This window comes from Lethenteron reissneri, chromosome 40, assembly GCF_015708825.2.
Source record: "Lethenteron reissneri isolate LAM-NWPU_2019-01 chromosome 40, ASM1570882v1, whole genome shotgun sequence".
In the NCBI taxonomy this organism is placed as follows: Eukaryota; Metazoa; Chordata; class Hyperoartia; order Petromyzontiformes; family Petromyzontidae; genus Lethenteron; species Lethenteron reissneri.
In genome coordinates, this window is record NC_083818.1 from 2,400,085 (window position 1) to 2,417,988 (window position 17,904).

The following is a 17,904-nucleotide window of genomic DNA, read 5'->3' on the forward strand; positions in this document are numbered from 1 at the left end:
CAGACCCAGGTGCCACGGGTCGACTGACCGAGATGACCGAGATGACTGGCTGATGCACCACCTGTGCCCCCTACTGTACCAACTAGCTGTGCTTTAGCCACCCGGCGCTCCGCTCGTTGTTGTGAGCGTCGCCACGCTCACCCTTACCTGCCGGAGGAGCTCACTGATGGGACTTTGCCCACACACACGCACACACACACGCACACACGCACGCACACACATACACACGCACACACATACACACACGCACACACACGCGCACACACACGCACACACACGCACACACACGCACACACACGCACGCACACACACACGCACATACACATGCACACACATACACATGCACACACATACAGTGGCCGAGTGCAGCCCAAAACGTTAAACGACCCCGACCCCGCCCCTCGCCCTCTACCCCTCGCCCTCCGACCCCACCCCTCACCTCCCACCCCTCGCCCTCTACCCCTTGCCCTCCGACCCCACCCCTCGCCTCCCACCCCTCGCCCTCTACCCCTCGCCCTCCGCCCCCACCCCACCCCTCACCTCCCACCCCTCCCCCTCTACCCCTTGCCCTCCGACCCCAGGCCAGGAACTGTCATTCCAGGACGTGCAGGCGTCGGATGGCGGGGTCTACGTGTGCACGTGCCAGAGCCGCACGGGCAGCAACTCCAGCCAGGCAACCATCACCGTCACCGGTGCGTGCGTGTCCATGTGTGTGTGTCCGTGTGTGTGCGTCCGTGTGTGTCCATGTGTGTGTGTCCGTGTGTGTGTACGTGTGTGTGTCCGTGTGTGTCCATGTGTGTGTGTCCGTGTGCGTGTGTGTGTGTACGTGTGTGTGTGTGTCCTAATAGGGAGTGGCAGTGTAGCCGTTAGCGTTACGAGCCTGGCGACTCGAGTTCGATTCCCGCTCACGGCCAACACCGGTGACGATTATCTGAACCGGTCCTGGACCTCCACGTGGTCGACTCAGCCTCAAAATGAGTACCTGGTCGTGACTAGAGAGACAACGGCGGCCGAGCGCGGTGCTGGCCACCCCCCTCCCCCCCCTTAATTGTGCACCGCGCCGGACTTCATAGATGCTACTCGCTAAACAACACTTGCCCCAACAGTCTGTTTCTTGCTATACGGGGAATCTTTATCTTTGTGTGTGCGCCGCACAGCACGCACACGCCGGCCGATCACGGTGCGCGTGGAGGAGCCGATCGTGCGCGTCGTGCGGCCGGGAGGAACGGTCACCTTCATCTGCACGGCCGTGAGCACGGTGAGACCCGGCCACGCCGCTCACGCACTCACGCACTCACCCTCTCACCCACTCACCCACTCACCCTCTAAACCACTCACCCACTCACCCACTCACCCACTCACTCTCTCACCCACTCACCCTCTCACCCACTCACCCACTCACTCTCTCAAGCACTCACCCACTCACCCACTCAACCCCTCACTCTCTCACCCACTCACCCTCTCACCCACTCACCCACTCACTCTCTCACGCACTCACCCACTCACCCACTCACCCACTCACTCTCTCACCCACTCACCCTCTCACCCACTCACCCACTCACCCTCTCACCCACTCACCCACTCACCCACTCACCCTCTCACCTTCTCACCCTCTCACCCACTCAACCCCTTACTCTCTCACACACTCACCCACTCACCCACTCACCCACTCACTCTCTCACTCTCTCACCCACTCACCCACTCACTCTCTCAACCTCTCACCCACTCACCCTCTCACTCTCTCACCCACTCACCATCTCAACCCCTCACTCTCCCACCCATTCACTCTCTAACCAACTCACCCTCTCACCCACTCACCCTCTCACCCACTCACCCACTCACCCTCTCAACCTCTCACCCACTCACCCTCTCACCCACTCACACACTCACCCTCAACTCCTCAACCTCTCAACCCCTCACTCACTCACCCTCTCACCCACTCACCCACTCACCCTCATCTCCTCACCCTCTCAACCCCTCACTCACTCACTCACTCACCCACTCAACCACTCACTCTCTCACCCTCTCACCCACTCACCCTCTCAGCCCCTCACCCTCTCACCCACTCACCCTCTCACCCACTCATCCACTCACCCACTAACTCTCTCACCCACTCACTCTCTCACCCACTCGCCCTCTCACCCACTCACCCTCTCACCCACTCACCCACTCACCCTCAACTCCTCACCCTCTCAACCCCTCACTCACTCACCCACTCACCCATTCAACCACTCACACTCACACCCACTCACCCACTCACCCTCTCAACCCCTCACTCACTCACCCACTCACCCACTCAAACACTCACTCTCTCACCCTCTCACCCACTCACCCTCTCAACCCCTCACCCTCTCACCCACTCACCCTCTCACCCACTCATCCACTCACCCACTCACTCTCTCACCCACTCACTCTCTCAACCCCTCACCCACTCACCCCCTCACCCACTCAGCCTCTCACCCTCTCACCCTCTCACCCTCTCACTCTCTCACCCACTCACCCTCTCAACCCCTCACTGTCTCACCCACTCACCCTCTCAACCCCTCACCCACTCACCCACTCACCCACTCACCCACTCAGCCACTCACCCACTCACTCTCTCACCCACTCACGCTCTCACCATCTCACCCTCTCAACCTCTCACTCTCTCACCCATTCACCCTCTCAACTCCTCACCCTCTCACCCCCTCACCCACTCACCCACTCACCCTCTCACCCACTCACACTCTCACTCTCTCACCCACTCACCCTCTCACCCTCTCACCCACTCACCCACTCACCCACTCACTCTCTCACCCACTCACTCTCTCACTCTCTCACCCACTCACCCTCTCACCCTCTCATCCGCTCACCCGCTCACCCTCTCACCCACTCACCCACTCACACTCTCACTCTCTCACCCACTCACCCTCTCACCCACTCAGCCTCTCACCCACTCACCCTCTCACCCACTCATTCTCTCACCCACTCACCCACTCACCCACTCACTCTCTCAACCCCTCACTCTCTCACTCTCTCACCCACTCACCCACCCACTCACTCACTCACTCACCCACTCACTCACTCACTCACTCTCTCACCCACTCACTCACTCACCCACTCACTCACCCACTCACCCACTCAAACACTCACTCTCTCACCCTCTCACCCACTCACCCTCTCAACCCCTCACCCTCTCACCCACTCACCCTCTCACCCACTCACCCTCTCAACCCCTCACCCTCTCACCCACTCACCCTCTCACCCACTCATTCTCTCACCCACTCACCCACCCACTCACTCACTCACCCACTCACTCACCCACTCACCCACTCAAACACTCACTCTCCCACCACTCACTCACTCACTCTCTCACCCACTCACTCACTCACCCACTCACTCACCCACTCACCCACTCAAACACTCACTCTCTCACCCTCTCACCCACTCACCCTCTCAACCCCTCACCCTCTCACCCACTCACCCTCTCACCCACTCACCCTCTCAACCACTCACCCTCTCACCCACTCACCCTCTCAACCCCTCACCCTCTCACCCACTCACCCTCTCACCCACTCACCCTATCAACCACTCACTCTCTCACCCACTCACCCTCTCAACCCCTCACTCTCTCACCCACTCACCCTCTCACCCACTCACCCTCTCACCCACTCACCCACTCACCCTCTCACCCACTCACCCTCTCACCCACTCACCCTCTCACCCACTCACCCTCTCACCCACTCACCCTCTCACCCACTCACCTCACCCACTCACCCTCACCCACTCACCCTCTCAACCCCTCACTGTCTCACCCACTCACCCTCTCAACCCCTCACCCTCTCACCCACTCACCCTCTCACCCACTCACCCTCTCACCCACTCACCCTCTCACCCACTCACCCTCTCACCCACTCACTCTCTCACCCACTCACCCTCTCAACCCCTCACTGTCTCACCCACTCACCCTCTCAACCCCTCACCCTCTCACCCACTCACCCTCTCACCCACTCACCCTCTCACCCACTCACCCTCTCACCCACTCACCCTCTCACCCACTCACTCTCTCACCCACTCACCCTCTCAACCCCTCACTGTCTCACCCACTCACCCTCTCAACCCCTCACCCACTCACCCACTCACCCACTCACCCACTCAGCCTCTCACCCTCTCACCCTCTCACCCTCTCACTCTCTCACCCACTCACTCTCTCACCCACTCACCCACTTAGCCACTCACCCACTCACTCTCTCACCCACTCACCCTCTCAACCTCTCAACCTCTCACTCTCTCACCCACTCACCCACTCAACCTCTCACTCTCTCACCCACTCACCCACTCACCCACTCACTCTCTCACTCACTCACCCTCTCAACCCCTCACTCACTCACCCACTCACTCTCTCACTCACTCACCCACTCAGCCTCTCACCCTCTCACCCTCTCAACCCCTCACTCACTCACCCACTCACTCTCTCACTCACTCACCCACTCAACCCCTCACTCTCTCACCCACTCACCCACTCACCCACTCACTCTCTCACCCACTCACCCTCTCACCCTCTCACTCTCTCACCCACTCACTCTCTCACCCACTCACTCTCTCACCCACTCACTCTCTCACCCACTCACTCTCTCACCCACTCACTCTCTCACCCACTCACCCACTCACTCTCTCACCCACTCACCCACTCACTCTCTCACCCACTCACTCTCTCACCCACTCACCCACTCACCCACTCACCCACTCACTCTCTCACCCACTCACCCACTCACCCACTCACCCACTCACTCTCTCACCCACTCACCCTCTCAACCCCTCACTCTCTCACCCACTCACTCTCTCACCCACTCACCCTCTCACTCTCTCACCCACTCACCCACTCAACCTCTCACTCTCTCACCCACTCACCCACTCAACCACTCAACCTCTCACTCTCTCACCCACTCACCCACTCACCCACTCACCCACTCAACCTCTCATTCTCTCACCCACTTACCCACTCACCCACTCACCCTCCCACTCTCTCACTTTCTCACCCACTCACCCACTCACCCACTCACCCTCTCAACCCCTAACTCTCTCACCCTCTCAACCCCTCACTCTCTCACCCACTCACTCACTCACCCACTCACTCGCCCGCCCACTCGCTCCCACCCTTACGCACGCTCACGCGGTCCTTCTGTGCCCGTCCTCCCTGCGGCCCAGCTGCCCGCGTACACGCTGGTGTGGACGCGCGACAGCGACGGGATGCTGCCCGTGCACGCCCAGGACTTCAACGGCATCCTCACCATCGTGGGCGCCCGCAGCACCGACGCCGGCTCCTACACCTGCACCGGCTCCAACATGCTGGACATGGACACGGGACGCGCGCTGCTGCACGTGCAAGGTGAGGCACGCTCACCCTCCACGCTCACCTGCCACGCTCACCCGCCGCGCTCATCCTCCGCGCTCACCCCCCGCGCTCACCCACCACGCTCACCCTCCACACTCACTCACCATGCTCACCCGCCGCACTCGCCCTCCACGCTCACCCTCCACGCTCACACCACCGCGCCACTCACACCACCGTGCTCACCACGTAGTGCTCGCCAGAATCCACCACTCACTGGTGTTGTTGGTCGTGAGCCGGAATCGAACTTGGGTCACCGGGTTCATACTGTAGAGCGCTAACCACTACACTACCGCTCCCCACGCGCACGCACAGACACACGCACACACACGCGTGCAGATGCGCACACACATGCATGCAGACGCGCATACACACGCACGCACACACACAATCCCTGCCATCATCTCACTGCCGCTGAAGTCCCTCTTCACTCGGGGTGTCGTCACTCATCCCGTCACCCATCACGTGACCTATCACGTCACCCATCACGTCACTCATCACGTGACCCATCACCCATCACGTGACCCATCACGTGACCCATCACGTGACCCATCACGTGACCCATCACGTCACTCATCACGTGACCCATCACCCATCACGTGACCCATCACGTCACCCATCACGTGACCCATCACGTGACCCATCACGTCACCCATCACGTCACCCATCACGTCACCCATCACGTGACCCATCACGTCACCCATCACGTCACCCATCACGTGACCCATCACGTGACCCATCACCCATCACGTCACCCATCACGTGACCCATCACCCATCACGTGACCCATCACGTCACCCATCACGTCACCCATCACGTCACCCATCACGTGACCCATCACGTGACCCATCACGTCACCCATCACGTCACCCATCACGTGACCCATCACGTGACCCATCACCCATCACGTCACCCATCACGTGACCCATCACGTCACCCATCACGTGACCCATCACGTCACCCATCACGTGACCCATCACCCATCACGTCACCCATCACGTGACCCATGACGTGGTAACGATCACCACATTGCCAACATTGAGCGTGCCGGGCTAAACGGTAGCGGTGCTAGTGGAGGTGGTGACGACGTGTGGCTGACTGTACTAACACCACGGCTACGTGCTGTGTTTAACCCGTAATGCGCTTCATTGACACGGGCAGTTGCCGCTTGGCTAACGCGCGGCGTGTGTGTGCGCACGTCCGTGCGTGTGTGTGTGTGCGTGTACGTGCGAGGTGCGCTCCCGTGCGTGCGTGCAAATGTGCGTGGAGAGCTTCTTTGCCTGCGCGTGCTTCTGCGTGCCTGTTTGTGTCTGTGCTTGGGTGTCCGCGTCTTCTGTGTGTGTGTGCCCGTGCGCGTGTGCCCGTGCGTGCGTGCATGCCAGTTGCTACCGGCGGGCCCCACCTCAGAGACCAGGGCGGCCGCGATGCCTCTGAACTAACGCACGACCAAACCGCCGTCCGTCTCAGGCTGAGAACGTGCAGAGAGAACGTGTAACCACTTCCCCCGTGACCCCCGTGACCCCCGTGACCCCCTTGTCTCCAGCGCCCGTGACCCCGTGCCCTCGTGCCCCTATGCCCCCCTGACCCCATGCCCCCGTGAATGTGACTGTGGTGCTATGCCAATCATTTGTGATACCAAAAGGTGCTAAGGGGGCAACTCCGTGCGCCGCCCCCCCCCCCCCCTCGTGTTCGTGACGTCACATAAGCCCCCCCACAACCTGCGACCCTCGCTGCGCACTCGTACACACACAGACACACGTCGACACACACAGACACACGTCGACACACGCACTCGTACACACACAGACACACGCACTCGTACACACACAGACACACACACTCGTACACACACAGACACACACACTCGTACACACACAGACACACACACTCGTACACACACAGACACACACACTCGTACACACACAGACACACACACTCGTACACACACAGACACACACACTCGTACACACACAGACACACACACTCGTACACACACAGACACACACACTCGTACACACACAGACACACGCACTCGTACACACAGACACACGTCGACACACGCACTCGTACACACACAGACACACACACTCGTACACACAGACACACGCACTCGTACACACACAGACACACACGCTCGTACACACACAGACACACACACTCGTACACACACAGACACACACACTCGTACACACACAGACACACGCACTCGTACACACACAGACACACACGCTCGTACACACACAGACACACACGCTCGTACACACACAGACACACACACTCGTACACACACAGACACACACGCTCGTACACACACAGACACACACACTCGTACACACACAGACACACACGCTCGTACACACACAGACACACGCACTCGTACACACACAGACACACACGCTCGTACACACACAGACACACACACTCGTACACACACAGACACACGTCGACACACGCACTCGTACACACACAGACACACGCACTCGTACACACAGACACACACACTCGTACACACACAGACACACGTCGACACACACAGACACACACACTCGTACACACACAGACACACACACTCGTACACACAGACACACACACTCGTACACACAGACACACGCACTCGTACACACACAGACACACGCACTCGTACACACAGACACACGCACTCGTACACACACAGACACACGCACTCGTACACACACAGACACACGTCGACACACGCACTCGTACACACAGACACACACACTCGTACACACAGACACACACACTCGTACACACACAGACACACGCACTCGTACACACAGACACACACACTCGTACACACAGACACACGCACTCGTACACACACAGACACACGCACTCGTACACACAGACACACGCACTCGTACACACACAGACACACGCACTCGTACACACACAGACACACGTCGACACACGCACTCGTACACACAGACACACACACTCGTACACACACAGACACACACACTCGTACACACACAGACACACACACTCGTACACACACAGACACACGCACTCGTACACACACAGACACACTCGTACACACACAGACACACGCACTCGTACACACACAGACACACGCACTCGTACACACACAGACACACGCACTCGTACACACACAGACACACACACTCGTACACACACAGACACACACACTCGTACACACACAGACACACACACTCGTACACACACAGACACACGCACTCGTACACACACAGACACACGCACTCGTACACACACAGACACACACACTCGTACACACACAGACACACGCACTCGTACACACACAGACACACGCACTCGTACACACACAGACACACGCACTCGTACACACACAGACACACACACCCGTACACACACAGACACACACACTCGTACACACACAGACACACACACTCGTACACACACAGACACACGCACTCGTACACACACAGACACACTCGTACACACACAGACACACGCACTCGTACACACACAGACACACGCACTCGTACACACACAGACACACACACTCGTACACACACAGACACACGCACTCGTACACACACAGACACACTCGTACACACACAGACACACACACTCGTACACACACAGACACACGCACTCGTACACACACAGACACACTCGTACACACACAGACACACGCACTCGTACACACACAGACACACACACTCGTACACACACAGACACACACACTCGTACACACACAGACACACACACTCGTACACACACAGACACACGCACTCGTACACCACACAGACACACACACTCGTACACACACAGACAACACACACTCGTACACACACAGACACACACACTCGTACACACACAGACACACACACTCGTACACACACAGACACACACACTCGTACACACACAGACACACGCACTCTTACACACACAGACACACACACTCGTACACACACAGACACACACACTCGTACACACACAGACACACACACTCGTACACACACAGACACACGCACTCGTACACACACAGACACACACACTCGTACACACACAGACACACACACTCGTACACACACAGACACACACACTCGTACACACACAGACACACGCACTCGTACACACACAGACACACACACTCGTACACACACAGACACACACACTCGTACACACACAGACACACACACTCGTACACACACAGACACACGCACTCGTACACACACAGACACACACACTCGTACACACACAGACACACACACTCGTACACACACAGACACACACACTCGTACACACACAGACACACACGCTCGTACACACACAGACACACACACTCGTACACACACAGACACACGCACTCGTACACACACAGACACACACGCTCGTACACACACAGACACACACACTCGTACACACACAGACACACGCACTCGTACACACACAGACACACACACTCGTACACACACAGACACACACACTCGTACACACACAGACACACACACTCGTACACACACAGACACACACACTCGTACACACACAGACACACGCACTCGTACACACACAGACACACGCACTCGTACACACACAGACACACACACTCGTACACACACAGACACACACACTCGTACACACACAGACACACACACTCGTACACACACAGACACACACACTCGTACACACACAGACACACGCACTCGTACACACACAGACACACACACTCGTACACACACAGACACACACACTCGTACACACACAGACACACACACTCGTACACACACAGACACACACACTCGTACACACACAGACACACACACTCGTACACACACAGACACACGCACTCGTACACACACAGACACACGCACTCGTACACACACAGACACACACACTCGTACACACACAGACACACACGCTCGTACACACACAGACACACACACTCGTACACACAGACACACGCACTCGTACACACACAGACACACACACTCGTACACACACAGACACACACACTCGTACACACACAGACACACGCACTCGTACACACACAGACACACACACTCGTACACACACAGACACACACACTCGTACACACACAGACACACACGCTCGTACACACACAGACACACGCACTCGTACACACACAGACACACGCACTCGTACACACAGACACACACAACACACACTCGTACACACACAGACACACGTCGACACACGCACTCGTACACACACAGACACACGCACTCGTACACACAGACACACACAACACACACTCGTACACACACAGACACACACACTCGTACACACACAGACACACGCACTCGTACACACACAGACACACGCACTCGTACACACAGACACACACAACACACACTCGTACACACACAGACACACGTCGACACACGCACTCGTACACACACAGACACACGCACTCGTACACACAGACACACACAACACACACTCGTACACACGTCGACACACGCACTCGTACACACACAGACACACGCACTCGTACACACAGACACACGCAACACACACTCGTACACACACAGACACACGTCGACACACGCACTCGTACACACACAGACACACGCACTCGTACACACAGACACACACAACACACACACTCGTACACACAGACACACGTCGACACACGCACTCGTACACACACAGACACACACACTCGTACACACACAGACACACGTCGACACACGCACTCGTACACACACAGACACAAAGACAAAGACAAAGATCCCCCGTATAGCCTGAACAGACTGTAGGGGCAAGTGCTGTTAGCGAGCACCTATGGTGCGGTGTGTAAACATCGCCACTAGGGAGACAAAGGCGGTCGGGCGTGGTGCTGGCCACCCACCCCCTCGTGTACCGTTCTGGCCTTCATAGGTGCTCGCTAACACACAGACACACACACTCGTACACACACAGACACACGTCGACACACGCACTCGTACACACACAGACACACACACTCGTACACACAGACACACGTCGACACACGCACTCGTACACACACAGACACACACACTCGTACACACACAGACACACACACTCGTACACACAGACACACGTCGACACACGCACTCGTACACACACACAGACACACGTCGACACACGCACTCGTACACACACAGACACACGTCGACACACGCACTCGTACACACACAGACACACACACTCGTACACACACAGACACACACAACACACACACTCGTACACACACAGACACACACAACACACACACTCGTACACACACAGACACACACACTCGTACACACACAGACACACACAACACACACACTCGTACACACACAGACACACACAACACACACACTCGTACACACACACTCGTACACACACAGACACACACACTCGTACACACACAGACACACACAACACACACACTCGTACACACACAGACACACACAACACACACACTCGTACACACACAGACACACACACTCGTACACACACAGACACACACAACACACACACTCGTACACACACAGACACACACAACACACACACTCATACACACACAGACACACACACTCGTACACACACAGACACACACAACACACACACTCGTACACACACAGACACACACAACACACACACTCGTACACACACACTCGTACACACACAGACACACACACTCGTACACACACAGACACACACACTCGTACACACACAGACACACACACTCGTACACACACAGACACACACACTCGTACACACACAGACACACACACTCGTACACACACAGACACACACAACACACACACTCGTACACACACACTCGTACACACACAGACACACACAACACATGCACTCGTACACACACAGACACACACAACACACACACTCGTACACACACACTCGGACACACACACTCGTACACACACAGACACACACAACACACACACTCGTACACACACAGACACACGTCGACACACGCACTCGTACACACACAGACACACACAACACACACACTCGTACACACACAGACACACACAACACACACACTCGTACACACACACAAACACTCGCTCACTCACCCGCACACCACACACACACTCGCTCACACACACTCGCTCACTCCCACACACCACACACACACTCGTACACACACACAAACACTCGCTCACTCACCCGCACACCACACACACACTCGCTCACACACACACTCGCTCACTCCCACACACCACACACACACTCGCTCACTCACCTGCACACCACACACACACTCGCTCACTCCCACACACCACACACACACTCGCTCACTCACCCGCACACCACACACACACTCGCTCACACACACACTCGCTCACTCCCACACACCACACACACACTCGCTCACACAAACACTCGCTCACTCACCCGCACACCACACACACACTCGCTCACACAAACACTCGCTCACTCCCACACACCACACACACACTCGCTCACACACACACTCGCTCACTCCCACACACCACACACACACTCGTACACACACACACACTCGCTCACTCACCCGCACACCACACACACACTCGTACACACACACACACTCGCTCACTCACCCGCACACCACACACACACTCGCTCACACACACACTCGCTCACTCCCACACACCACACACACACTCGTACACACATACACAACACAACAAGAACAGCCGCCACTCGCCACCAAGTGGCAGTGACGTCACTACGGCGCCTGTGCCAGGCTAGGTGCACTTTGAGGCCACGCGAAGTGTCGAAGGCTCCGCTGCAGGCAGGAGGTCACGGGACAGACCCTGCAGGTGCCGTGGGTTGACTGACCGGCAGATGCTGTGCCCCCTACTGTGGAATACTCAACAAAGCGCGCTCACCCACACACACCAACTTGCTCGCGCACGCGCCCACTCGTGCATTCCTACGCTCGCGCGCTCACAAAGCGCTCTCGGGGAGAGTCCGGGGAATCGGCGTCTGTCCGCCTGGCGCCAGCAGTTAGGTTGTGATTTGTACCGAGGTCTGGTACCAGTCATTGCTGCGGGGTTGTGATAGATTGAGGCTGACTCGCTCGCTCGCTCGCTCGCTCGCTCACCCACCCGCTCGATCATCTTATTCACGCAGTCGTCCACCAACTCAATCAATCCACCCAACCACAGGAAGAAAAAGCCGGGTTCGATTCCCGACCCACGTGCGGCCTTTCTGTGCGGAGTTTGTACGCCCTGTCCCTCTCTGTCATGCGTGGGTTTCCTCCCGGGCTCTCCAGTTTCTTCTCACAGCCAAACAAAAAAACAAACAGAGACAATGTGACTGGCTTTGTCGGTCAAATATGCCGATGTTACACCGCAAATGACTCTTACTGGGATTACATGCAGCAGCAGCAGCGGCAGCAACAGCAGCAACGTCGCCCCCTACTCTGAAAACCTGGCAGGACCCTACTGGATTTTCGTCTTGGGGACTCAGCGAGGCTGAGCGATCATGACAATGTTGACAATCACCATCCGCACCCCCCGCCCTCCGGGACCCGGTGCCTTGGAGGAGGCAAGGGTCGGTGGATCGCAAAGAGACGAGTGCATCTCCCAAGCGTGCCGAGGCGGCGGTGAGTTGGTGGGCACGAGAAGGAGCTACGCGAACGATGTTGACCCCCCCCCCCTCGCACGAGTTGGGGTTTCTCCCGGGCAGCTCCGCTCTCTCCTTCCGCACGGAGCCCCAACAGAACTCCGCTGTCCGTAATCAGAGGGAATTGGCCGTAGGTCGCAGGATGCAGGGGGACCCCCTCCTGGAAAATGCCACTTGGGACTCGGTGAGAATTTCCTGGGTTTGTTTAAAAAAAAAAAACATCGTCATCAACGTCAGCACCACCATCGCCACCTGCAACTCTTGCGCAGATCATCACTGCGGTCACCATCGTCACCATCGTGTCCGTCAGAAAAGTCGTCACTGGAGCGTGCGTGCCGCTGTGTACGCGTGTGGGTAGCGTGTGGGTAAGCGTGTGGGTAAGCGTGTGGGTAAGCGTGTGCTGCGTGCTGTGTGCGTGGCGAGGCAGGTGTGCGCGCATGTGAGAGATTGTGGGGAGCGGTGGGGCAGCAGTTAGCGCGCCTGCACTACGAACCCAGCGACCCGAGTTCAATTCCCGCTCACGGCCAATATCCCTGGCGAATATTTGAACCGGTGCTGGTCTCCCCTCGGTCGACTCAGCCTTAAATGAGTACCTGGTGCGATGTGCAAACATCGCCACTGGGGAGACAAAGGCGACCACCCAACCCTCTCGTGTGCCGTGCCTGCCTTCATAGGTGCTACTCGCTAACACTTGCCCCAACAGCCTGTTAAAGGCTATATGGGGGAACTTTGTCTTTGCGTGCGGGAGAGATTCACTTGTTACTCTGTGCTGATCGACCGTCGTTAATTGTAAGCCGGGGATCGCATGTACTCTGTATTTAAGCGTTCGTCACGTGTCATGAGCTGTGATCAGGGCTGCGCGCGTTACTGCTGTACTGAGAACCACGTGTTCCATGCTACGTGCCATGCGACGGTTATATTTCGTCACGTCTCAATATAAATTAAAGTCGTCGCTTATACCGCCACTTAGCGGACGCGTGCGTAGGGGGCTGGGTTGGGGGCGGCAAGTGCAGCGGACACCTACTACGGGCTCGCTGCCCATGGATTGTGATGATGATGATGACAGAGACACTCACTCGTGCATCGCCACTAGGGAGACAAAGGCGGCCGGGCGTGGTGCTGGCCACCCACCCGCCTGGCGTGTCGTGCCGGCCTTCATAGTTGCTACCCTCTAGCAGCACTAACCCCAGGTCCGTTCTACGCTATGCAGGGGATCTTTCTCGGGTGGGTGTGAATGTGTCGTCTGTGTGTCGTGGGGAGCGGTGGTGCAGTGGTTCGCGCACGAACGCTACAAACGGTGAATGATATCCGAACCGGTCCTGGGCCCTCTCGTGGGTCGACCCGGCCTTAAATGAGTACCTGGTGCAGTGTGGGGCGGTGCTGACCACAGCACTCCTCTCCTGTACCAGGCCTGCCTTGATAGGTGCCCGCCAACAGCACTGCACGCATGTGCCGGTGCACTGTTGGCGCACGCCTGTAGCCCAGCGCTGTGGAGGCAGCAGCAGCGAGGGTTGGTGGATTGCCGCACGGACGTGGTTGTGAAACTCCCTTCTACCCGTGGGCGTCAAGAAGGTCCATACGCTTGCTCGCCAGAATTTAAGTACAGCAAAAGTGGGATCGAGTGTTTCCCCCTCTCACGCATGGAATATCTCCGGGTGCTCCGGGATCCTCCCACATGTAAACGCTCGTTCCTTTGGCCGATGTGACACCTTCACATGTAGAGGACCCGAGAGCTTGGGGGAGAATTTGGCACCGGCTCGCCACGTGGCCGTCTTTCCTCCCCATTGTGTGAGGTTGGTTCGTTGCGCCTCTAAGTCGTCCTCTCTCTGAGAGTGTGTGGACTCCTGTGCGACTCCGCACAGTAGGGCGCCACGGTGGCTAGGAGATGTTAACGACCTCGCCTGGTACACAGGAGGTCGTGGGTTCGATCCCGACCCTGATGCCTGCTGCTGTATATTTGGAGTTGCGGTGTCTCCCCGTGGTCGCGTGGATTTTTCTCCGAGTCCTCCGCTCTTTCCCTCCACATTTAGAAACACACATTAAGAGTGTTTGGCTGCTCAAAATTTCCACGCGATAAGCCACTTCTTTAGGCTATCATCTGTGGCCAAGTCTATATATCTCAGTGGGCCTCACCTGGTAAAATATAAGCAAAAAAATACTTTAGATGACAAGTTGAGACGAGTATAATTATTGTTGTGCATTAGCAGGGGTCGGCAAACCGAAATAACAAGAATTCGGTAAAGAAATCTCACCGTATCCCAAGAGTCGCAATGCTCGTGGTGATTACGATACGGTGGTCCTCAATCAATGACACCACGGATCAGTGCCTTAAGGAGCCGCAAGTCGCCGACCCCTGTGCATGCGATTCAACGGGGACAATTTGAGTGGGCGAGCGAGCGAGCGAGCATTCGCGTGGAGTTAAGGAGGGCTCAGGGTGGAGCGTGAGCACTGGGCTTGATTGGATGTGAAGCAGCTACGTTCCTCGGTGCACACACGCGGACACACGCGGACACACGCGGGGATACAATAATGCACAACCAAAATGTCATACCCAACCACACGGCAACAGCCGCCATTTGCCATCAAGTGGCGGTGACGTCACCACAACGCTTGTGCCAGGCTAGGTGCCCCTTTGAGGCCACGTGAAGTGCCGAAGGCTCGCTATTCGCAAGAGGTCAACGGGGCAGACCCAGCAGGTGCCTTGGGTTGACTGACTTTTAAATGACTGGCAGATGCATCAGATGTGCTGCCCACTGTGCCAACTTGCTGTATTTTATCCGCACCGGCGCTCCGCCCGTTGTTGTGAGCGTCGCTCCTCCACCCTCCGTGTTGCTGGAGGGCGACTGCCTCCAACTGCCCAGTAGCGTCCTTCACGAGCCTCCTCCACAGAGGCCGAACTTGACACCGCTGGTACCAGTCATCGGCAAGTCCACTCAGCTCCACATCCTCCTGGACCACATCACTCCATCTCTTCTCTAGCCCGGGCCGTACCCGTTTAGCCCCCTCGATTCAGCCAACCAGAAGCTGCTTGGGCATGCGGGCTACATCATCCAGCCAACGCAGGCTTGCCTTCTGGAGAAGCTCACTTACTGGGAAGGATATGTGAGCTCCTGACACAATCCAATCTGGTTAAAACCAGGATGAGTCGTAGGCAGGCCAGCCGAAATGTTTAATACCGGTGCAGACATTTCTTTAGAGGGGTCCACGTTTCGCTAAACGTTAAGTGGGTTGGAGTATTTTATGGCGCAGAGTACCCAACCAGGCGCTTAGTTTTCGCGGTGCTGATTGGTAAGGTCCCCGCATTGTGACGCGGCTCCAGGTTCAGCAGCAGAGGCTCCATCTGCACCAGGCCATCAGCGCACGTGGCACGATGAACCCGTTGGGAGGCGCACCTTGGCCGCAAGCCAGGCATCGATCCGCTTCACCCATTTCCCCCTGGGGTCAGGGGGGGGGGGGTGATGCCAACCCCAGCTATGGGACTTTATTAAAATTTCGCTTTCAACTTTTCGACAGCTCACCGAGACCGGTCTAATTGTGGCTTTTGAATGGGGTCCGATAGTGGAAGCTCCCCCGGCAGCAGTGACAGAATGGCAGGCGCGTCTTACAGGTGACAAGCCAGCGGATCAGCGGAGAGTCATCGAGAGTAACATCAAACGACAGGGAGTGGCTCTTCTGAATTAAACAATGCGAAGGACACGGCGGCGTCCAGGCGTGGCAAGGCATGAAACCCCGGGCTCTCGTGGGCTCGCCGCTCCATCAACTCGCACGTGCACACAGAACAAAAGACAAAGATCGCCCGTGTAGCCTCATCAGACTGTCGGGGCAAGTGCTGTTAGCGAGCACCTATCGAGGCCGGCACGGTACACGGAGGGGGTGGGTGGCCAGCACCACGCCCGACCGCCTTTGTCTCCCCAGTGGCGATGTTTACACACCGCACGAGGGACTTGTTTGAG

General features: G+C 56.9%; 1 protein-coding gene across 6 annotated transcripts in view; it reads left to right on the top strand.

The window, feature by feature from the left end:
* HSPG2 (heparan sulfate proteoglycan 2) overlaps positions 1-17,904 on the top strand; it is a 119,904-nt gene that overhangs the window by 59,260 nt on the left and 42,740 nt on the right. For all 6 annotated transcript variants that reach the window (XM_061568129.1, XM_061568127.1, XM_061568130.1 and 3 more), the window contains 3 exons: positions 582-692; positions 1,158-1,258; positions 5,188-5,368. In XM_061568129.1, the coding sequence (XP_061424113.1) occupies positions 582-692; positions 1,158-1,258; positions 5,188-5,368 (393 nt within the window). The remainder of the gene's footprint in view (positions 1-581; positions 693-1,157; positions 1,259-5,187; positions 5,369-17,904) is intronic.